This window comes from Vigna radiata, chromosome 5 (genome assembly GCF_000741045.1).
Source record: "Vigna radiata var. radiata cultivar VC1973A chromosome 5, Vradiata_ver6, whole genome shotgun sequence".
Classification (NCBI taxonomy): Eukaryota; Viridiplantae; Streptophyta; class Magnoliopsida; order Fabales; family Fabaceae; genus Vigna; species Vigna radiata.
The window spans coordinates 20147931-20173171 of record NC_028355.1 but is presented as its reverse complement, the minus strand read 5'-3'; the positions used below and the strand labels follow the sequence as shown (position 1 = coordinate 20173171).

The 25241-nt window shown below is 27.6% G+C and overlaps 2 protein-coding genes across 2 annotated transcripts; one reads left to right on the top strand and one right to left on the bottom strand.

The window, feature by feature from the left end:
* Positions 1-1552: 1552 nt before the first annotated feature.
* On the bottom strand, positions 1553-2341 carry LOC106760431 (ethylene-responsive transcription factor ERF016-like). Its single transcript, XM_014643862.2, has one exon. The coding sequence runs from the start codon at positions 2334-2336 to the stop codon at positions 1569-1571; it is 768 nt and encodes a 255-aa protein (XP_014499348.2). The 5' UTR covers positions 2337-2341; the 3' UTR covers positions 1553-1568.
* Positions 2342-18434: 16093 nt separating this feature from the next.
* Positions 18435-23217, top strand: LOC106762302 (3-ketoacyl-CoA synthase 10). Its single transcript, XM_014646135.2, has 3 exons — positions 18435-18921; positions 20482-21110; positions 22367-23217. Exons 1-3 carry the CDS (start codon positions 18511-18513, stop codon positions 22929-22931), a joined length of 1605 nt encoding a protein of 534 aa, XP_014501621.1. The 5' UTR covers positions 18435-18510; the 3' UTR covers positions 22932-23217.
* The last annotated feature ends 2024 nt before the right edge of the window (positions 23218-25241 follow it).

Here is a 25241-nt window from a genome sequence, read left to right as displayed (position 1 = left end):
TTTAGTAAAATTTCATATTTGTCTACGGTTTGTTTATTTCTTGTTATAAATAATGGTGTTTATTTATTTTTTACACATATAAAACACAATATTCAGAGAATTTAATCTTGTTATGTAGTATCATAATGTCATAAACTTTCCTTCTTCTTTTTTCTCCTCTCAATGAAGACAGTATTATCATATTTATAATTAAATCAGTAATAAATCAGGAATTGTTGATAAAAAAAATGAACCCAATTTAACTGGCTTAATCTTACTAATTCATTAAAAAGACAATTCAACTTGATGGTAAAAACTAACATACCCTTTCATGACACAGTTCATTACAATTAAGGCTACCAATTGATAAAAATCAGTGAGAACATTGTAGTTAATTAGTTTGTATCTAAACACAGAAGCAAATATTCTGTTCATTTTATCAAAATAAAATTCTAATTACAGAGTTAACAACTTTTCAAGATTAGGGCTACCCTCTTGAATTCAATCATTATATATTTATGATAAACCTTATAAACCTTTGTTTCTCCACAAACCTATTCAAAGATTGCATCTCAAGCAATAACCAATCAATCTTAATATTCTTCTTTGCATATTATTGATCTGTAACAAATCAATATGTAACTTACAAATTTTGTAAAATAAAATATGATTTGTAACAAATTATTAAAGAAAAATAATAACTATTTGTACTCCCACATGTAACTTACAAACATTTTCTGTCAGACCTCTAATATGGAAACCCTAATTTTATACATGTATATTTTTTAAGAGAATACAACACAATTATATAAACCCTTATAAGAATATAATTCAAGATGTGTACCAAATTAAAGATGAAATATGTGTGGGAACTACCATTTATCTTTCAAAAAGTTGAATATATATGTTTTCAGCAGTTACCTGAAATGCCATTTATGAAATTTAAATGAAAATTTACCTATAAATAGAAAAAAGACAGACCCAATAAGATTACATTGTAGAGAAATCCCTAGCAGTGAAGAACATATGAATTGTCCCAATGTTCTTAAGCTGCCTTCCCTTTATATATCCTCAAATACTTTTGCTCAGAACACAAACTAATATCAACTACTTTACTGTTATATATACACTTGTGTACAGCAAAATTAAGCACTACAAATCCTCTAAGATTTAATTTTACAGAGAAATATGAAGATGAGAGGCAGAATAGATCACAGATGAATCGCATGTGTATACTTAGGTATAAATATATACTTGTATATATCAGTATACAAAAAAACATCCTATAAAGTATAAATACTTATTGCCAAGGAGAAACATGCAAGACAACATCTGTGGATGGATGCTAGGTAGCCTGTGACAATCTATGGAACAGATTACACAAGAAAAACCCAGTCTCCAGCCACATAGATAAGCATATATACTTAATTATGACAAGGGATATATGGTCTGACAAAGCATGTGTCGTGTCCTATTCCTGTCCCTGCTATTGTTATTTAGAAACATCACATAACTTCTTATATAATATATATACAAAGACTAAGGATGTTTATTTATGATTGTCCGGCAGCAAGGTAGGGAGAGTGATATCAAAAGTTCCAATTCCAAAGGAATGACTGGTGAGAAAAAGGATCTTCTTCAGCTTCGGTCAATTCTTGGTAACCCTCAAAAGGAGGTGGGGGTGGAGTGGAATACAATAACTCACCTGAAGTTGAGTGCATCTTGTGTAGCTCAGAGTAGAGATCATAGTCGGATCCAACAGGGAAAACTTCGTTGGAGTAATCAAACTCTTTCAAAAATGTCCAATCCATGTCCCCATGATCCACCTGCACCAATCCATCACATTCATGCATAGTAGAACATAAGGTAGTGGTGGTGGGCGTGCAGGTAATAGAACTACTCTCTACTGTGCCGTCAGATTTACACAAATTCCCTCGAAATGATGAAGAATTCCCAGCAGCAGCAGCAGCAGCAGCATCAGCATGAGATTCTTGTGCAAGAGGTTTTAGTAGTAATGGGTCCTCGTTTGCAAACTTAGCAGCAACCTCTTGAATCTCGTGTGGAGTAAGAGATTGGAGAGCAGGCACAGGCAGAGGCACATTGGTGTCCATGTTGCAAGGAGTGTTGGGGAAGTTGAAATTGGCACGGCGACCACGTAGACAGAAAAGGGCAGCATCGAAGGCTCGTGCTGCTTTTTCAGGAGAATCATAAGACCCTAACCATATGCGTTTTCGGCTATTGGGGAGTCTGATTTCAGAAACCCATTTCCCCCACTTTCTCTTCCTCGCACCTTTGTATAACTTTTCGCCACTCTTACAATCTCCACCACCAGACATCGCATGCTTCTCCATGTTCATGTGAAGTGGAATTGGCGGCGGCAAAGGAGGACGAGGAAGTGGTCTTATATATGTATATGTATATACTTAGGTTGTGCAGTGCGTGGGGTTGATTTGATTTTGAAGGTCTAAACATGAAAACGTGTTGATGGGAAGGAGCGTAAAAGGAGTGTGAGAGGCATGGAGATGATGGGTAACACCCAGAACATCAAGGTATCATCATCATCAGACAACGCGGTAGGGCCACCTTAATTGCTTTATTCTACACCTCTAATCCAGTAATAAACAATAATAATAATAATAATAAGAAAAAGCACGTGGTGGATATTGTGGAGTACGACGCTGACAAACAAATTGTTTCGTTTTGAGCTCATGTCTCTTGTTGGTGGACACCACACACTTCACACTTAATCACACACTGTTTCTAAATATTGTTTCTCTGCACTTTATCTATCCATTATCTCTGCAAACACTATATCTATGGCGGCGACAATCCATCTTCTACTTCCTTTATAGGATACACAAGATAGTAGTTATTTTGATGATGATACTGAACTTGAACTTCATTAAAAATTCTAGGTCATGCATGGAATGATGTTGGTTGGGATTTTAAATGAAGAAAGTGACTGAAAATGCATGACAATTACAAATCAGTTGTTGATGATATAGCATATAGATATTCTTAATTTGGCATTGTGAATTATATATTGGTCGGTTCAAAAAAGATAAGGACATGTTGGTAATTCTAAGTTGTCGAAAAGATAGAAGGAGTCAATTGTTGTTTTATCAAAATAAATAAATGGTTTCGCACGAGATATGTAGACTTCTCTGGTCCTTTTCATGATCTATCTTTTTTATGGCTCCACTTTCGGAAAGTGCTCCTCGTAACATTATTTGATCCCTTCCTTTAAAAAACGATAATCATATTTTGACAATACTTTTTGACAATTTTTTTATAATAGAATACGTGTCATCATTTTATTGGTCTATTTGAATTTATGTTTAAAAAATATTTAAAACGAACCAATCACAAGTTGTCATATATACGTTATCAAAAAGTTATTAAAAAAGTGTTGTTAAAAGAAGATTTTCCTATAATTACCAAAACTTACTAAACATAAACCCATTTACTTCTAAAACAAAACAAAACAAGACCTTAAATTATACTTGAAACAGATTTTACATCTTTGCTTTGGAATAATCATCTCACATTTTCTTCTTTTCACATTTGTACAAATTGCTTAATACTATATATCATTCACATGGGTGTGTTTTTAGCTTATACATATGCATGTAGCATTCATTATACTTAGTTATGTAATTGATATAGATGTAGTGGATTTAAAAACTAGTAAAATTTCTATGTTGGTTTTCAGTAAACTTAAAAAGTGGACGTACAGTATAGTGGGGTTTCTAAAACTAAAGTTGTATGTTTTATATTCGATTAAATATGCATAAAAGAACACTTTTTTACATTTTTTTTAATATAACTAATTTAAGAAATGTCATATCACACCGCTTTAATCCATAATCATTGTATGGTATATTATTTCTTTGTCATCATGGAAATTACTCTTTTAATGATGATGATAGTTAATAATACAGAAATGATAGTTTAATTTATCCTAAAATTCACTTAACGTTGCATAAATTTGCATAAAGAAAAAAATATATGTTATTTTCATCTAAATCACTTCAAAAAAATTTCTTAAATCAGTTTCAATGCAGCAAGACTGAGTAAACAATAATGCGTTGATGAATGCTATTTGTTCTAAAAGCATGATATTCTCTGGCTATATGAATAATGAGTCCCTTATGATGTAATTGTGCATGAGATCGTGTAATAAAGTTTTTTATGTGTGAGAGATAATCATGAAATCAAGACATATTGACTGTAAAAGTTCTTAATAATTGTTAACATTTTTTAAGGGACACAATAGAAAAACTTATATAGTGTCCAAAATACTAATAAACTTTTCTGAATTGGAGTGAAAAGAAATTAGAGATAACAATATGAGACATATGGGGTATGGGTTGGTTACCAAAAATTGAAATTGAAATTTAATTTAATTTATAAAACTGATATCTATTTATTTATATATTGTAAATTTCCTTTATTTCTAATAGATAAAAAACTTGTAACATACTAACTGAATATTTAAATTTATTAATAACATAACTCATGGTTTGTATGGGTTGGTTTTATTTATTTTTGTTTAATCTCTAATTATTGTGTAGCATATTTTGTATTTTGAATATTTGATTTATTATTTTGCTAATAAAATTTTTCTAGAAGTATGAATTTATATTTATAATAAACAATTAATTTAAAAGTTATTTTAACTGTTATATTTACCATAAATTTTTACTTTTATAATATATTTAAATTGAGATTAAAAAAAATAACAATAAACTTTGTTAATTTTTTATAATTTAGTTTAGATATATGTGAATCGATCTACAATTATGTGATGAGTAAAACATATTAGAATAAATTAAGATCGTCATACTTTACTTGTTAGAGGTAATACTATATCATATTATTTTTAACATTTTCTTTTTTCTTTTATATAAGGGTCTTATAATACTTACATGTTATTTACATTTAAAATTGATACATTATAAAAAACAATTAATATTATTGATGGCTAAAATTTGTTTCTAATGCATAAAATTCGTTAGTAAATCAAAATTATTGATGATTTATCCACATTAAAAAATCGTCGATAAATATTGTCGATAAATTTTATGGACAAATTCTGATCTATCGGTAAAATTCACCGGTAATTATCGATGGATAATTACTGACGAAAAAAATTGTCGATATAATTTGTCAGTAATTATTGCCATTTTGATCATCTTCTTTTTCTCTTCTTTCTTCATTTTTTTTATTTTTTTTCTTTTGTGAGTTCTACGGCCAACGAACCATTAATAACCACTACATCAACAAATCTAACTAGTTTATTTAGGTAAATGAAAACCATTAGGAACCATCACTCGAAGAGAATGGAAATCACAAAAAAGAAAGACGATCTTAGATATGTTTTTGCATAGAGAATGAAGCCACCACTCTAATTTGTTATCGTGTTCTTATATCTGAGAGAAAAAGAGAGAAGAAAGAAAGACATCAATGATATTCGCAATCGCTAGAGAGGTGTGAAGAGGAACTCGTCAGAAAGGTTGAAACACGGACACAGTAGAAGGAAAACAAGAAGATCGTCAGTGATTTTAATGGCTATTTTCGTATTCTATTTTCGCATTTTATTGTGGTGTTTTTTATATAAAAAAAATGAAAATATATTGACAGTAAAACCAAATTTGGGTAGAAATTTTTTTATTCATTTTACCAACGAATTTTTCATTGATAATGAAGATTTTATTTATTCACAAATGTTTTGCGTTGATAATGTATTTTTTTTATCTAAATCTAATTTTGATACGGTTCCTTGTTTTAGATCATTTATATATTTTATGAAAAAATAGTTGTATACAATTTTTCTTAAACAGTTAGAACAATCCATACAATTTTACTATATTTATTATATTATTCCTTAATAAAGAAAAAACATATTTTTAATGACTTCTTCTTAATAGTTAGTTACACTTAATATTTTATTAAAAATCTTATAACTAATATAAAAATTATATAGAAGTAATATTAGAAAAATTATAATTTTCAATTCGTACAGAAGTTATATGAAAAAAGTTCTTGAAATTTATTTATTTTATATCATTATCAAATACCGAAATGTTTTTACCCCTAACTTCTAATGATCATATACGTTGAAACCATAGGGTTTCTTAAAATAAGACTGACATTTTGTTAGAAAATCTTGAACCGACCATAAAGTGAATAAATGGATCGTTTACTTAAATTAATATAAACTAAATCAAAATTGGACATTCTAAGATTTCGGAGATACAATTGACTCGTTCGATTAACCCAACATGAAAAATAGCAAGATAATATAATATAATAAAATAAAGAACTCTTGTGTGAAAAAGAAAATGCAAAATTCGTTCACTGACATTAGTTATCTGTGGTTAAGTGTTTTTTTGTTTTTTTTTTTTGACAATGTGGTTAAGCGATAACATACTTTAGAAGAAATGAGTTTTTGATTTAGTCTGTTCAATATTTTGTGAGCATTACTTGAGATTTTTATATCATAATCAAATATACAGTTCAAATCAATTAATATAACCTCATTAATTAATTAAATTTATAGAATAAAATTAATAGTAAGTTATAAATCATATCAAATGTAGGATTTTAATTAATTAAAATTTTATATGGTATGCTTATCAAAATAGCATTACACTATTAATGAAATTTACATGTTACGTAAAGTTTATTTTCCGGAAATGGATTAAATCATAGGCATGTATGGCTAATGTAAAAAAAAATACATTTTTTAACCAATAAAAAAAATCATTTGTGCTAATGTTAAGACAGTCATTTATAAAAGTCACTAAATATATTATACTTATATATTAAATAAAATTGGAAGTATATATATCTTTCTTATTTTGTTCATCTGCCACATATCCGTTTTTTTCTATTTTAGAACTAAGAAAAAATTTGACGCCGCTTTTTCTATAGTTCCTTTCATCACTGACTCTTGTTATCATTGGATACAAATTCGCTAAATTCATGATTTGTTAAGTTTGATTGATCGAGACAAGAGAACTGTGTTGAACCTTATGCTGTTAATCTTCATGTTTTGGTGCCAACATGTCAAAAAACACTACCGGAAATATCTATGGCCACCCAAAAAAGTTCCCCAGAATAAAGTAACATAAACAAACTGACACAAACGTGGACTTAGGTTTGTAATTCCACTTCTATGCAATCATGATTAGTATAATTTTTACAATGTTGATATTTTGACAACTATTTTTAATAATTTTTTTACAATAAAATATATATTATTATTTTATTGGTCTTGTTTAAATTTATATTTAAAAACAATTTAAAACAGACCTATTACAGACTATTAGATAAACGTACGTAAAAAAGTTATAAAAAAAAGTTTATTTAACAACTTTTTCCTAATTCTTATTGCATGTTTTATACATGTCTTCATTTCACCATTTATTGCATGATTACTACATAATTCTTATTGCACATTTCAAACCACCCAATCAATATTTCACAAAGTTGTTCATGTGTCAAAGAGTTTCTAGACACTGCTTTAATCTATATCTTTATTTGATTCTGAAAATTAATATGTCTCACATCATAACCTACCCCACCTAATCCTATACCTATACCTGTAGCTAGCAATCATTTTGCTCACTGAATAGGATTTTTTTCATCAAAATTTCTTCATATTTTTCGTCCACAACTTTTCTTGATCTCTCTTCAACTCGTATATGTTATAATTTCATGTTTATATATCAGCATAGTATATTATATCACAGGTATCATTAAAGAATACTAAATCACCCAAGAAAACCAGTACTAAGGATTATATATATATAGCTGAAGATAAAACAAAGCAACTAATATTTTATAGTACTGATGAAGCTGTGGAATCAACTAACCAAATCTTAAAATCAATCTCGTTCGATGTCTGCATATAGTAACTAAATATATTGATATGATTGCAAGAATTAGATAAGAATTTATTAACGTGGAAGGTTTACCATGAGAATACATGCATTCATACATGACAATTATACTAATTGTTTATGCTGAAACAGGACGAAAATAACTCTTAAATTCTTGTGTCCATCCAACGTTCGTTCCGTTGTTCTGTGTAACCGATCGGTGTGAAGAGTGACATGCAGAATATACGATGTTTAAATCAAAATCTCTCTATATAGATATATAGTAATTCAAATGTGAATAAAGTGAAACTCAACTATTGTCAGGATTAAACGATGCTTTCTTGCATGTCAACTGTTTAATTCTTTTTATCCAGTTCGTCCTTGTGTCCAATCGATCAGTTATAATTCTATAGTAACATTAATATTAGAGAACTAAATCAAGTTATGAAAAGAAACTATTTTCAATTCAACTGAAAGTTAAGAAATTAAAAACTTATTAGACCAAAATAAATAATGAACTTTAGAAGTAGGATGCAGTCCACGTAGCAGAAAGTAGTATGCAGAAACTATTGTATGGTTTTAGAAGTGTTGCTTCTGTATGGTCCCAGAAAAACATTGAAAGTTTAGTACAAGATAATGGCGAGAAAAGGAAGTCAAAAGATACGCACGCGGTAAGAAAACATGTGTTGCATCAAAAGCGACCTCCAAAAATAAATCATCATCATACATATCCTTTATTTCTTCTTATTTATTAGCTCTTTTGTTACTTTCACATAAATAACATTATTCCGAATCATCTTGCCATGTCACCAATTTGCTTCTTATAACATCACATCTATAGTCATATGTTATCTTATGCTTTCACATATATAAGAGAAAATAAATTAATGTAAATATAATACATAAATAACGTCGTACGAAACAAAACATTAAAGAAATATCAGACCATGCAACACATTACAGTGTTCACGTATCATAATATTTTTATAAAATTTAGCGTATACATTCATTAACAAATTAAAGTTTATAGGTCACATTAATTAACTTTTAATTTGTATTATTCACATGTAATTATGTGATGACTATTTGTGTAAAATTAGAAATGTTAGTCTGGATGTTATCAATTATTTAAACGTATTAATTATTTGATTTTGTTTTCGGGTAGTTTAATTTTATTTGTATATGTTTTAACATTTAACTGTATTTTGAATTATGTTTCATGCTAGAAAAGTATTCCAAGTTTTTATTTAAAAATATTTTTAAATAATTTTATTTAATATTTATAAAACTGAATATATATATATATATATATATATATATATATATAAAGTAAAAATGTAAGAATATTTTTCGGACTGCTCGGTTTATATATATATATAGAGAGATGGTAGTACAATGACTGACACGTGTCAGTTATGTTCATTGTATCAGTTACGTTTATTTGACACAATAAAATGTCAGTAATTTTTAAAATTATGTAATTTGATTTGTCGAAAAAGTTTATCAGTGAAACCTCTTGTGTGTAACTTGAATGTTAAAGTAAAAAATGTGTCAAAGTATAACTATTCTAGTATTTAGTTACCTTTTTCATCTAGTAAAGTTATTTTTTAACTTATCTTTTTTTTTCTTCTTTAATATAATATATTTAAGATTTAATATGACTTTAATACGGACTATTTAAGATTTAATTCGAAACTCGCTTTTATGTTCGTGTGTTATATACAAATTGTATCATGTTTTTTTTCTGTATTTTAAATTAGTTTAGACAAATTTATTGCGATTTAATTTATTAACATATAAAAAAATTCAAAATATTGATCTAATTTGTTAAACTTAATTAAAACCGCTCAAGAGTAAAATAAATTAGATATAAAAAAAAATGTAAGAATTTAACTTAACTCAATATGATCTTCTTTTATAATAGATTAATGTATTTACAAATCTTACCTAACTTAACAAACATCACTAAATCTAATAGGTATTAGTCACTTAACTAAAGCAACTTTCTAATTTTTAATAATAATATCAAACGAAATTATAAATTATTTGAATGAATAAGCAACAAAAACTCAATCATATTACAATTATTACTATTAACTAACAAAATTCAATCATAATATTATTATTATTATTACTTACTTACTTACAAGAGTGTGGAACGTTTTTATCAACATTGGAGGTCCTTAGTATAAGCTACAATGCCTTTTATTATATGCTCATTGTAAATTGTAGTAGCACATTAATAGTGATAGTTCCGTACGAGTCTATGCATGAAAATGTATCTAGCCTTCATATATGACTCTATTAAGAGTGATTAATTCTATGAAAATAATTAGTAAGACGGAAATATTGAAAATATGTGAGGTTTTTTTGTATAAATAAATATTAAAATATTATAGATAAAGAAATGTTTTTAAAAATCAGAGCAGTTATGCATGGCATAGGGAAAACTAAGTCAAAAGGTAAGCACGCGGTGAGAAAACATGAATTCAAGTTGCGAGATTTCACTCGGAAAGGAAGAAAATTTCACAATAGAAAATGATATTTTAACACCATTTTTTTGATACTATTTTGACATTGCACACGTGTCAAAATGTGATTGGACGATTTCAAATTAAAAAAGTTGAGACAGGGGTATGTTTGGAAGAAAAAAACCAAAGTTTTTTTTTTAATTTGAAATCGTCCAACCACATTTTGATACCTTTGCTGTGTCAAAATGGTGTCAAAAAATGGTGTTAAAATTTTATTTTCCTTTCACAATATGAAACAAAAATAGTTGGATAATATGAATTTAATGATTACCATTTAATAACCTGTTTTTTCTTTTGAGTTACTTTTGGGACAATTTAATTTCAAATCTAAAAGGTAGATTTTAAAAATAATTATTTAAATTTTTATGTTGAGATAGAGAATATTTCTGGTAACAATTGACTTTTATAATCTAGGACTGTGACATGCATATATCCGACCACGTGATTCTTCCAATAACTCAACATTATTAACTAAATAGTGTGTCGAAAAACAGACTTTGAGTTCCCATGCATGATTTGAAGTCATTAATCATACATTTCTCTATTATATAATACATACTACATTTTCCTTTTCTTTATACTTCTCTTCACCGACCTTCTCATTAAGTGCCACTTAATCGTGTCATGGACTTTGTAAAAATTACTCTTTATAAATACCATTTTATATTTCTAATTTTATAATCAAATTGCATTTCATAAAGTATATACATGTTTTTAAATCCTGTTAGTTAATTTCTAAAATTTTGTTGAATAAAAATAACTTACATTTGTTATCGTGACACAAATATAGAAACTAAATTGAAATTAAGATAATGACACTTATATTAACATGTAACAAGTTATTTTTACATGATATCATAAATTTGATACGTGAAAACAAATTTTTTATAAAAAGTATTAAATTTTATTGAACAAAATTAAAATAAAAAATAAAAAACCATAAAATGAACACATGACATTATAGTAACTTAAAACAAATGACTTAATTGAGAGATATTTTTTCAAAAGTTAGAAAACATTAATTTTTTTTTTTAAAAAAAGATCAACAAAGTAGGAATTATTCGACTAATTAAGTCTTGTTTCTTCTTATGCTGTGTTTTGAAACAAAGTATTTATATTTTAAAAAATGATAAAATTTAAGTGTTTTGAAGTAATTTTACCATAGATTATATGGGTTGGAAACTGCAACAAACATACAATTAGTTAATAACGTGAAAAAAAAGGAAGAAAAGTTGGTTGGTTAAATTTTTAAAAATTGTATTGTATGTTCTGAAAAAAAAAATTATAATTTAACTTTGTCAAAGATCATGCTTATTTATCTCGAGTGTGTTAAAATAAAATTTCAAAAAATTAAAATGAATGAAGTTAACTTCTCATTTAAAAAAAAAAAAAGTATTAAGACTTACTTATTTGGAAGAATTTTTCTGTTAATGAAATCTTTATATTTTGTTTCTCGCTCTTTGCTATCTTCATTATTAACAACCTTGATAAATGAATAGTAATAACATTAAATATTATCTAATTTAAGCATGGAAATGAGAATAATAAGGATAAAATAAAGAAAGTATATTATTACTTAATGCAAGAGATGCAGTCTTATATAGAAAAAAATGTAAAAAATTGAATTGTATCGATTCTAGAAGAAGAAAAAACAGGATGTTAGAGGACTTTTGCACGGGAAATTGTTGCAAATGTCTATTATTAATATTGTTGAACATTATAATAGAATGGTTTTGAAGTTTACACATTTGAATCAATCAAAGTTTGTTTCCAAACTAAGTTTCCACATTTAAATAGGCTTACACAAAATCTCATTTGTAATTGTGTTTCTTTCTTCTTTTTTACATGCATTTTATTTTAGTCATTTTTATTATAATTTGATATATTTGCATTTATAACATATATTTTGGTTGAAAAATATTTATATAAATTATTTTTATTGCATTATGAATTATGATGATGTATTTTATGGAAAAGTCCCAAAACTAAATACAATTTATTCAGATTTTGAATGGATAAATATCTATGACATTTTAGATTTATGATTCAATTTTAATTTATATTAACTACAAAATTTTAAATATCCAAAATGTCTTTGTAAACTCTTTACTTCAATCTAGAGATGTCAAAAACATTAGATTGAGCCAAAAGTAACATTAATTAGAAAAAAGTGAAATTAAAGATTTTAAGAGTACATACAACTCAACAAGATTGCATACATTGAGCCAAATTTTCACTAATTGTTTATTTTAAAACTTAATTTTACGTTTCATTCATTTTTTTTTCGTTGAATTTTCTATAAATTCAATATTCTGAATACTTAAATAAATCACAGCATTAATAATTTTAGCTTATTGTATTAATTTGTATATTTTACCCAAAATTTCAAAATCATTTTAAATTAGACAATATATATAGAAATTGGTAAGAACAAGGGTCCTGACGCAACAATTAAAGGCCAAGGCCCAACAACGCTATTACTGGGCTTACTTCAGCTGTTAGCAACGCTTCAATTCAAACCATGAATATTCTTGTTAAGATTATGTTCTTTCTAGTATGTGGTCTGCCTCGTGAAACTGGTCATTTATTTATTTATTGAAATGGGTCATTTAAAAAAAAAAATATTCATATCAATACATTTAAATACATGAATTCAGTTTTTTTTAACTGAAATCGTATTTACAAACATAATTTCAATTCAAATTAAACATATTTTGATCCAATTAGTTCAAATTCTCTAACTTTATTTAAACATTTAATAATGTCACAATCAATCAAATATTTCAATCATCAATAAATATGAAAATAATTATATCTAAATAAAAAATCAACAACAAGTATTCTCAATTATATAACTTAAGATTTTATACTCAAATTAGTTTTCTCTTGACCTTTTGTGCTCTTTAAGAAAAATATTTGGAAAAAAAAAAAGAGAAATGGATTTGTTTTATATACTTTTTTAGAATAAAAAAAATATTTACTTTATTTATCTTAACTTTCTCATTTATTTGCATAAATTAGTTGATGCGACCTAAGAAAATAAAAGTAAACTTTCAATCTAAAAAATGTAGGAAGGAATTTTCTTAAAAGAAAATTATTAAAAGGACAGGATAACGAATGGCACATTAATTTAACAAGTTGGTGTAGTGTACTTAATTAAATATAGTTGTTATAGTTGTTGTGTTGATTTGATTACTTGACAATAAATAATTAGAGCAAATGCATAATTATATATATATATATATATATATATATAATATAATATAATATAAATTTTTAAGAAATAAAAGTTAAAAACAAGGTTGATGGTCTCAAAGACATATTAAAATTTTTAATTCATGTTGTTATAACAAGTTAATCTATTTCGTCTTAATTTTAATAGTTAATAACAAATCGATACAAACAGTTTAAGTGAACCCATTTTCTTACCCTACTCATGTTTTAATATGAGATTATAATTCTTAATAATATTTATAAAATATTTACCTTGACATTTTTTTTAATGAAAAAAAAAGTTTAGTTTTATTTTTATAATAATTTACAAAATATAATAATTGAATGATTGAAATGAAGATTTTGAAGTTAAGAATTAAAAAATATTTTAAATATTAAGGGGAATTTATGTTACATAAGTAACTAAATGTAAATTTTAATTTATTACATGATAGAATTGAGTTAAATTTTAATTTTAATTTTTATGATGATATTAAAATTATTAAAATCTATTTTTATTAAAAAAAATTATTTGTTATAGGTATATTGTTTTATTTATTATTGAATCGATCATCTATGTCATTTCAAATACATATGTTTTAATGTGAAAGAATATATTGACATTGATTAAAAATAAAACTTAGTATATAAATGAATGTAAAACCCGTCTTATAAATCATCCTTACAAAGTTTAAATATATTTAAAATCATTTTTTATCAAACTCATTAAAAAGGTTAAAATCTATTAAGAGAAAAAAAAAGTTAAATATATTGGATATCATTAAATTAAAAACAATTAAGTAATACAACTTTTCTAAGAAGTCACGCAAGAAAAGTTGTATAAAAATTAAATGTTTTAACTTAATAAAGTTTGATATTCTTTATTTTTCTATCAATGTTTTATATATATAAATCAGTTTTATTTTGCTAGTGTTTTTTACGTACTATAAGAAAAAAAAATTGAATAATGATTAATTTTAATAAAAAAATTAATTATTATAATGATTAATTTATAAATTAAAAATTACTAGTAATTAAAATAATTTGTATTATAAATAAAAAATTAAAATTAATTCACAAATTAATATTTAAATTAGTCATTATAACAATGATTAATCATTTTTTATGACTAAAAATAATAATTTTTTTTAAAATTTTATTGTAATGATATAAATCATCTTTATTTTTTTGTTGTCTTTGTGAGACATAACCTTCATGGAGAATAATACTTTGCTCTTATATAAATACGGAGAATACTAAAGTCAACGAGGAACTTGATAAGTGTCTTGTCCCTTATATCATACATACATACATATTATAATACAATGTGTGTAGTTAATTGATTTTTTCCATAGATCTTTAAAAAATATCTTCAATGCCGCAGAATTAGGACAAAAAGCATGTGTAAGCATTAATTATTATTTTCAAGGCTGTGTTAGATACATTTATCCATGGATAATACATTACTTGTTATGAAATGGGTATATTGATTTTTGAAATACTTACTTAGCAGTTCATAAATAGAGTAGTTATTTCATTTTAATATCCAATTTATCCGTTAATGACAGCCTTGTCGGAAATGTATTGATATATATTTACCATAGATGTATAATGATATTTTAACAATAAATTTTTTTAATAATATTTTAATGTTGATCATTAGTTTATATTAATATTTATGATTATTATTATTGATTATAATATAATTTTAAATTAAATACGTAAATAATATTAAAATATTATTGAAAAAATGTTGGGAAAATATTATTGTCCTCTCTTGACAGTTGTTCTTTAAGCTGTTAAAGAGAAAAAGTTGACGCAACTTGTATGGGTTTTGGTTAAAACTCACGGATTCCTGTGTTTTAACGAAAAAACAATAAATTAATAAGGATAATAATATTTTGATAACATTTTTTGATAATGGGATACATGTTATGATTTTATTGGTCTATTTGAATTTATGTTTAAAAAATATTTAAAACAGATCAATTACAAACTGTCACGTATACGTTGTAAAAAGTTGTTAAAAAAATATTGTTAAAAAAAATTTTCCAATTAATAAAGCTGAAATCTTTGTTGGATGAAAAAGTTTAGATTGAATGAAAATAAAAAATAGGCGTGAAGAGAAGAGAAGAGAAGTTAGATGAGATGCAGAAAGCACAATAAATTTCTGCTCTGCACAGATCTTAAAGAGGCGTTATTATTTTAGGTTACAGATCACTCTAAAGACAGCCTCTCATGTTGTCTTGTCGGGATACAGTTATCTTCTGTGTCTTGTTTTTGCCCTCTATATTTTTCATCACTGTTTTTTTCTTTTTTAAATTAAATATTTATCTCCACGTGATACTTTAAGGAAATATATTTAAATATTTTAAAGCTTTTCTCTTTACTACATATATAAAATAATGTCTGTTTATAAACCTTTCCTTTTGAATACTTGCAGTGATAATAATAAAGATTTCTTCTTTGCATTTCTACATTTATGTACCTTTTCTCTTCTTATTCTTTGTGTTATTTTAGAAACGTCCTTATTATTATTATTATTATTATTATTATTAAAAATATAGGTTGTGCACTAAATTTATATTTAAATCATTTGTATGATTAAATACATCGACAAAACAAATTAATTAATAGTAGCAAGTAGAATCAAACCAAATCAATATAAAAAAATTAAATAAAATAACAAGTTAAGAAAATATTCACACACAAAACTTTGTATTGATTTGAATCTATTTAAATTTACGTTTAATCTCAAACTTAATAGAATTATTCCAATATCCTGAATATTGGATTACATTCATACTTCAGTGGTGACACATTTAATTATTACAACACCATATACTCAAATTTATTGTATTAGGATATGCAACCTAAACGTATAGAAAGTTTGAAACAAAGTTATAAAAAAGGTTAATGAAACATATCATATAGGTAGTGATATATATTTTTTATAAGGTTTATGCCATATTTTCTATATAAAAAAAATTCAAGTCAAAATTCTTAGCAAAAACATGTTATATATATATATATATATATATATATATATATATATATATATATATATATATATATATATATATATATATATATTAGGTATTTAAGCATGATTTTGTGTCTTATAGAATAGAAATAAAAAAAGTAGAGTAATGTTTAATTAAAAGAATTTAAAAATTTACTTTTGTAAGATTTTAGGTTAAATACAGTGTCATAATATTTTACATGTGTTTTGTTTAAGGTTTATTGATAATGAATCTTCTATGTATTTTTCTCTCAAAGAGACTCTAAAAATTAGTATCAAAATCAATAATTTATCTTAGTACTATTAGTTCAGATGAGTATTAATTGAGTGAATAAAAAATCTTACGTTGAATAAAAATAATAAAAATAAAAAAATTAAGTAACATGTGAAGAAGAAAACCATAAACTCTCTCTTAATAATTAATTTTCCGGTATATTCTTTCTCAAAATAACCCAACAACTTCATAACTGCTTATTTTTTAAATATATAAAAAACTTGCTATACAAAACTATATTTTAATAAATATAATCAATTTCAAAACAATTATTATGTAAATGATTATATATTTGAGATCAATTTCAAATAATTAATTATTTCTTATTATAACGACTTAGACACGTACCGATTGATCACTTTTACAATTGACAAGATTAAGTTTTAATATATTAGTTATGTTCTTAAAAGTATTTTTTAAAGCTTATTTAAGAAAAAAAGTTAATTTGATTGACTTAAAATAAATATCACACGTAACCTAATTTTAGCTTAATTAAATGAATAAAGCACGCATTCGAACAAAGCTAAAGAATTAAAGACTTTTCAATCTTTAAAATACTTTGATCAACTTGTTTTAATGTTATTATGCATGATTGCTAAAAGGAAAAAGAAAATATATTATTCTTCATATATATATATATATATATATATATATATATATATATATAAACCTCTGTCATTGAAGTATATACCAACTGCCAATAAATCCATCACACACGTTATTAACTTCCCATCTCAACCGTGACTTTCATATCATTCTCTTGCTGGCGCCATTAACGCCCCCTGCATCACCACCATACGCTAGGTTAGCGTTGGCACATTTAAATTTCTGTCACAACTGTAAATATATATATTTATATAGTTAAAATTACTCTTATTATATTTTGAATGTAATAAATTTAAAAAGCAACAGAGTATTAGGTGTTATATTTAAAAGATGATGAGAAATTAGGTTAAAGAAAATGTGAACGTCTAGTTATAAATTTGATTGTACTTTAAGCAGAGAGCAAGAAGAAAACAAAAATGGTGGAAATGATGAAGAAGTACTGAAAAAACATAGAAGTAAGAGTATAAGATGTGATTTATAAGTTACTGTGATAAATTTTTGATGGAAAGAGAGTGAAGGTGTTGTCAACATCTTTGTATTTGCATAAAGGTAAGTGACGAGGTGAGGAAGATGTGTACACGTGGAGGGCCAGCTGGTGTGACCAATTAGATCTAACATTGATTGTTCAGAACAGAGTAGAGAAACAAGTTGATTGACATAAATGTTAGAAAATTTCCGTTTTGATTTTGTTATTGTTCCTTGCACAAGAGGAAGATGGAAAGAAAGAAGGAAAAAAGCCTCTGGTTATCAGGACTGTAATGTAACTCAGACACCCACTTACATTAAATGAAGAAATTAAGGCTGTTGAAAAGTCTCAACTACACAAACATCAATTAGGTGTTAGCATTAACTCTTTTTCACCCACCTCGTGTATCATCCATTTTCCTACTATAAATATAAAACATCTACACAATCACAATCCCACATAAATTGTGAGTATATACATATATATATACTCACAGTATCATCATCATCATCATAGATCATTGTTCATCGATCATGGCCAGTGAACGTGATCTGTTCTCGGCGGAGATTGTGAACCGTGGGATTGAGTCTTCTGGGCCAAACGCTGGGTCCTTGACCTTCTCCGTCAGGGTTAGGAGGCGTTTGCCGGATTTTCTTCAGTCCGTTAACCTCAAGTACGTTAAATTGGGTTACCATTATCTGATAAACCATGGCATATACTTGTTGACCATACCTGTTCTTCTGGTGGTCTTCAGTGCTGAGGTTGGAAGCCTCAGCAAAGAAGACCTTTGGAAGAAGCTTTGGGAAGATGCGCGTTACGACCTTGCCACTGTTCTTGCTTCCTTTGGGGTCTTCGTCTTCACTTTGTCTGTTTACTTCATGTCACGCCCTCGACCCATTTACCTCATTGATTTTGCATGCTTTAAACCAGATGATGAACTCAAGGTATGTTTTTCCTTTCCTTCACTGTATTATCATATAAATATAAAACACTCATTCATAAATGCTTGATTATACCCACAAGAATTTTCACCATCATTGGTCCATCCATCTTCTTTTTCGTTTATCTAAACACACTGCTCATTGGCCACCTTAAATTCTTCTGCACCCTGTTCAATTTTCGTTTATCTCATTACAATAAATGTTTATTTTATTCAAACTCAATGGTCTTATAAAACAAAATTATAGGAGTTTAATTATAATTCATTACAAAAATAACAAGAGATTATTACTTTTTTTTAGGTAGGTGAAGAAATAATTACCACTTTAATTGTCTTAGGTTTTCAAAACTATTATATAGTTTTTAAATTTGAATTTAAAATTTTCCAGAAATGTTTGTTTAGCTTTTTTAAGAATATTTATGATTTTAATCATAACTTTAATAATAACAAAGTTTATCTAAATACTTTGGTACTTGGTCGTTTGACAGTTTTAAATGATATATACTATTCCGATGACTAGTAGTAATGTTATTTTTATTTTATTTTTGCATATAAAAAAGTTATATAAGTTGGATCTTAGAGGTTTATTAATACTTCAAAAATTAAACAACTCGTATAAAACTACTTACATAACTAAAGAGGAGTTGAACTCAACTTCTTATGGGAAATGATTAGTTACCATTGAATCGCCTTTATTACTTTTTGTTTTTCAGATTTCTTTCTTTTTCAAAGGAAAATCTTTACTAGTTTCTCCCTCTCTAATGTGTATGTATTAAAGGCACTTATTAACTAATAACATCAATTACAAAGTTAGTTAAATAACAATAAATTTATTTGGAAAGTTTAATATATGATTGGTGATCTCATCACCCTTCTCATTTCCATTTGAAAATTTAGATTTTTAACGTAAATTAAAAAATGTTTAATTTATCTCTTTAATAATTTTGCATATTATTTCAAATTTCTAACCATTTGATTTATCTTTTCATGAAATAATTTTATATTCTACAAAAGTAACTTGAAACACAAAGTACCCATACTCAGCTGAAAAACAGTCTTAATCACTTAACTAAGTACAAGTGTACAATTTAAAAAGTGTGAAACAATCAATATGTTGAAACTAAAAATAAAAAGGATAAAGATCAAAAGTTTGAAGTGGCAAAAACAAGTAATTAACTTTTGTTAGTCATTTCCAAAAATACTAACAAGAAAAAAAATTAATATCATCTTAACAATTTAAAACATTTATTGCTTATTGACTATAAGAAATACAAAACAATCAAGGGTACTGTGCTCAAGAAAAACAATTAATGTAAGAGATAATTTGTGGAGAGATACCTTAAAATAAGACAATTTAATTTTTAAGAAAGAATCTTGTACATGTTGAAGATAATATACCTTAATAATAAATACTTTTATTTGAAAATCTTTAATGAAGTGCATAGTTTTATCAAAATAAAACTGGATTTTTGATGGAAAAAGAAAATATTAGAAAAAAATGGTATTCAGTTGCATCCAAGTGAAAAAGATGAAGTAGATGATTATACGTTGCATGGCATGGCAGGTGTCAAGGGAGGAGTTGATGGAAGTGGCCAGAAAATCAGGGAAGTTCGACGAAGAGAGTCTTCAATTCCAAAAGAGGATGTTAATGTCCTCCGGCATCGGAGATGAAACCTACATCCCCAAAGCCGTCATGGCCTCCTCCGAGAACACCGCCACCATGAAGGAGGGTCGTGCAGAGGCCTCCATGGTCATGTTCGGAGCCCTGGACGAGCTCTTCGAGAAAACCCGTGTCCGACCCAAGGATGTGGGCGTTCTGGTTGTCAACTGCAGCATCTTCAACCCCACTCCGTCGCTGTCAGCCATGATCATCAACCACTACAAGATGCGGGGGAACATCCTCAGCTACAACCTCGGAGGAATGGGGTGCAGTGCTGGGGTCATAGCCGTTGACTTGGCTAAGGATATTCTGCAAGCAAACCCTAATAACTACGCGGTGGTGGTCAGCACTGAGATGGTGGGCTACAACTGGTACCAGGGCAAGGACAGGTCCATGCTCATTCCTAACTGTTTTTTCCGCATGGGTTGCTCCGCCGTCTTGCTCTCCAACCGCCGCCGGGACTACAGCCGAGCCAAGTACCGTCTTGAGCATATTGTTCGAACACATAAGGGTGCTGATGACCGTAGCTTCAGGTTCACCTTCTTACTCTTCTGATTTTCATTCTCCTTTTGCTTTCAAAGATTTGCGTGAATTGAAATATAGAAATGAATATCTCTTTAAACAAATTATACTGAAGAGAGTGGAATAGTTTTGAACTATTAGGTTTGTTATGTTGGCTGAGTTTTCTCCATACGTTAGACTATGCAGGAATTACTGATCGCTGACTTCTGTTTTTCCAATTTTAAGATATTATTTACTGACTTAAATTTTACTGTTCTTAATTATATTATTTTTTATGTAACCAAACAAAATCCTGTGAAATGAAAAGTAAGATAACATAAGCCTTCTTTTACATTATCATTTGTTTGTTTACATTTCAAGTTTTGTTTTTCTTTCTTCTTCTTAATTAACTTTGTAAAAACAACATTTTTGCAGATTTTTTGTCTTCAAAAAATGCATGTCATTACACAATTTATGAACACATTTCAATTTAATTTTTTTCTTTAAAAACACAAGCATGTAGAGCCATATATATATCCCCTTCCAAGATAAGATAATTTATTTTATTAAGTTGAATCTTTAGGAAATACTCAAACTTTCGATGTGGACCCGTGAATAGAAAATGCATTTAACCAAAATTACAGAGACATAAGGTTGTTGGGATATATATATCATTAAGACTTTGCCGTCTAAATTTGGACTTTTAAGAGCTTCTATAATACTTTTCACATCACAAGGTCCTGTAACGTAATCTGGTGTCAAAAAAATGCAATAGTGAAAAATATATCAGTCAAACATCACATCAAATTTGTGGATTTAATCCTCCTTTGTCATCAGATATTCTGTTTATGTTGACCAATTCTAGATAACTCTTTATAGTGGACTTACTAGTAGAAAATTAAGTAGTTTGCATCCCATATTAAGTTCAACATCATCCCAGTACACCAATTCTGACTGAAAAAGCAGATTGCAACTTGACAAAACTAGTGGCTATTACTTAAGAAAATGTTGAACAAGGTTGAGCAAAAATATCTCCAAAAACATTAGTGTATGTTTAAAGAGGGTTGACATTTTAGTTCCATCCTCCAACCGTCAAGCTAATAACTCAGGAAAGACATTGGACCCATCCTTCAAAAAAAGTGTCCCACAAGGAAAATCCACTTTAACGAAAATGGAACATGCCAAGTTTCTCATCCTATTTCTATTGTTGGCAACGAATAACCATTGATGAAAGAAAAGCAGCATTTCTTATTTGGTGACTGATAATAAATGTCTGTCACATAATTAGGTGTGTATACCAAGAAGAAGATGAGCAGAAACTGAAGGGACTAAAGATCAGCAAAGACTTGATTGAGATTGGTGGTGATGCTCTAAAGACCAACATCACCACACTAGGACCCTTGGTGCTACCATTTTCTGAGCAGCTTCTGTTCTTTGGGACCCTTGTGTGGAGGCACCTATTTGGGAGCAAAACTGATGGGAGTTCTCCATCAATGAAGAAGCCATACATTCCTGACTACAAACTGGCTTTTGAGCACTTCTGTGTGCATGCTGCAAGCAAGACCATTCTTGATGAGCTTCAGAGGAACTTGGAGCTGAGCGACAAGAACATGGAGGCATCAAGGATGACACTGCAGCGCTTTGGCAACACCTCTAGCAGCAGCATTTGGTATGAGCTGGCTTACATGGAAGCAAAAGAGAGTGTGAGAAGAGGAGACCGTGTTTGGCAACTTGCTTTTGGGTCTGGCTTCAAGTGCAACAGTGTCGTGTGGCGTTCCATGCGTAGAGTCACCAAGCCTTCAAGGAACCCTTGGCTTGACTGCATCAACAGATATCCTGCAACTCTCAACTGAAGCTGAATATGTTATGATTCTATCAGTGAGGTCTTTCTATGCTTAGGATTAATAAGGGTAGTTCTAAGTTCGTCTTTAAGATTTTACAACTGCTTTCAGTTTCTTTCTCTCATTTTATTATTCCTGGCTTGAGATTCTATACTTTTAATTCCTCATTGGGCACATGGCTGCTGCTGCCTCCTTGCTTAGTTTCTTTGTTTCTCATAGGATGATCATATGATTGATGTCAAAGTTCATGGATGACTTTTACTTATAGTCAATGCAACATTGTTCCATGCTTTAATTACTTTCTGCCTCAACTGCTAAGCAGAATTTGAAAACTCTTTCAAAAGTTCAATACAAAAACATGTATCAAGTTAGGTGCCATTATGCAACACAATGAATTATATATAGAAGATCCACTTGCTAGCTTATATAGATATTGTTTGAGTATATATGAGTCACTATTTTAATTGGATGGAGTTTGAATGAAATTGCCTAGTTATTAATAAGGGAACTATTATCCATTAACCTATCGTATACTCAAAAAACTGTGACGATGCAGACTGAAAGCGAGAGAGCCTCTTATCTCTTACAGAAGGACTTTGTTGGTCTGTTATAAATGATGTTTGGACTTTCACCAATTCAACTAACTATCCCAAACAATTGATTTTCATCAATTGAAAATCAAAAACCCTTTTGTGGTACTGATATTATTCGAAATGATATCTTAACTTTTTTAATTATTAAATGTTGTTGTCAAGAGAGCTTTTGGCGCAGTTGGGCAAGTTGCTGTAGATGCCATTATTATGATAGCCATAGGTGAGGTTATTAATGCTAAGTTAAAAGTCTTAATGGGTTTGATCCAAAACATTAAAAGGTGTAAAGGAAGAGCTGGTGACAAAGTTCTTCAATTCGATGCCAAGGTTACACAGAAAACTTCAATAGGGATGTAGCAATGCCTCTCTTTTGTGTTTAAAATTTGGGAAAAAGTATTTTTAATATTTTTTTCGACAACTTTTCTTCAACGAATTATACGATAATCTGTGATTGGTCTGTTTTAAATATATAAACCAATAAAATAGTGATACATAGTCTATTGTTAAAAAATTATTAAAAATAAGTTGTTAATATGATAATCCTAAAATTTGTGAACTCTTTGTCAGCATTTAACATTTATTAAGATCTGTACAATTGTGAATAAAAAAAAACACATGGTATTACAGTTACTTTGTAAAAATATTTGGATCTCAATGGATTCGGCCCAAATTAATTCTTCAATACTTGGTATGGGCTATTTCTTCCTCCACCCTAGATTCTTTCCTGCACCTTCATGGATTGTGAAAGAAATGCAAATTATGTATTCTTTAGATCGTTAAACTATGGAATGTGGATACAGTCTAAAATGAACAATGATAAATCAATTGTTGATGTGCATAAATATAATTTATTATGTTTTTAATTGATTATTTTATAATATTTGTTAGGAATATCCCACGATTACTTTTTGTAAATAGAATTTTTTTTAATAATAACTTCTTTTATTGAATATCTTTTGGAACATCTCATGTAAATATATGTTATGTCATTTATTTAAGAATGGAGGGTTGTAGAATACAAGCAACTTTTTCTTTTATTGTGTCTTTAATAGATTATTTTATATCTTTTAGACAGTGGTTAGGATTTTGTGACTTGTAAACAGAGAATCTCGTATAATCTCTCTTTATTGCATATCTCTCCAATCTCTCGTGTAAATATATGTTATGTAACCTATTTAAAAAAAATGAGAGGTTCAGAATACAAGCAAGCTTTTTCAAACAAAGAAATTGTATCATATAATATGTTCTCTTTTACTTTGATATTTTGACATCAATTACTGAAAAAATATACACAACCCTCACAATTTCTTTTATTAATTTTCTATTCAATAATTTAGTTTATATTTTAATTAAGTTACTTAATTTAATTACATGGCATAGTAAGCTAGTTAGGTAGAAGAATTGAAATTAATTTTTAAATAGATTGAAGGACTTGATGAAATCGAAGATTTTAAGAAAATTTGCTAGGAGTAAACTAGAAAAAGTTAATTTTAAATCCTTCTTTTTAAGGACTTTCTTGAATTGTGAAAGTATTAAGTAATAATAAATCTTTTAATATGATGAGAAATTTGATTAGTGAGCTTTAATCTCATACTGTTTGGTGTTTGAATTTTTTTTGGAAACATGAAGTTCAAAGTTTGAAATAATTTCATGAAGGAAATAATGATAAAGAACAAATAGGTGGTTTAATTTTTTCCACCTATGTTTTTATTTAGTTTTTTTTTATAGATAT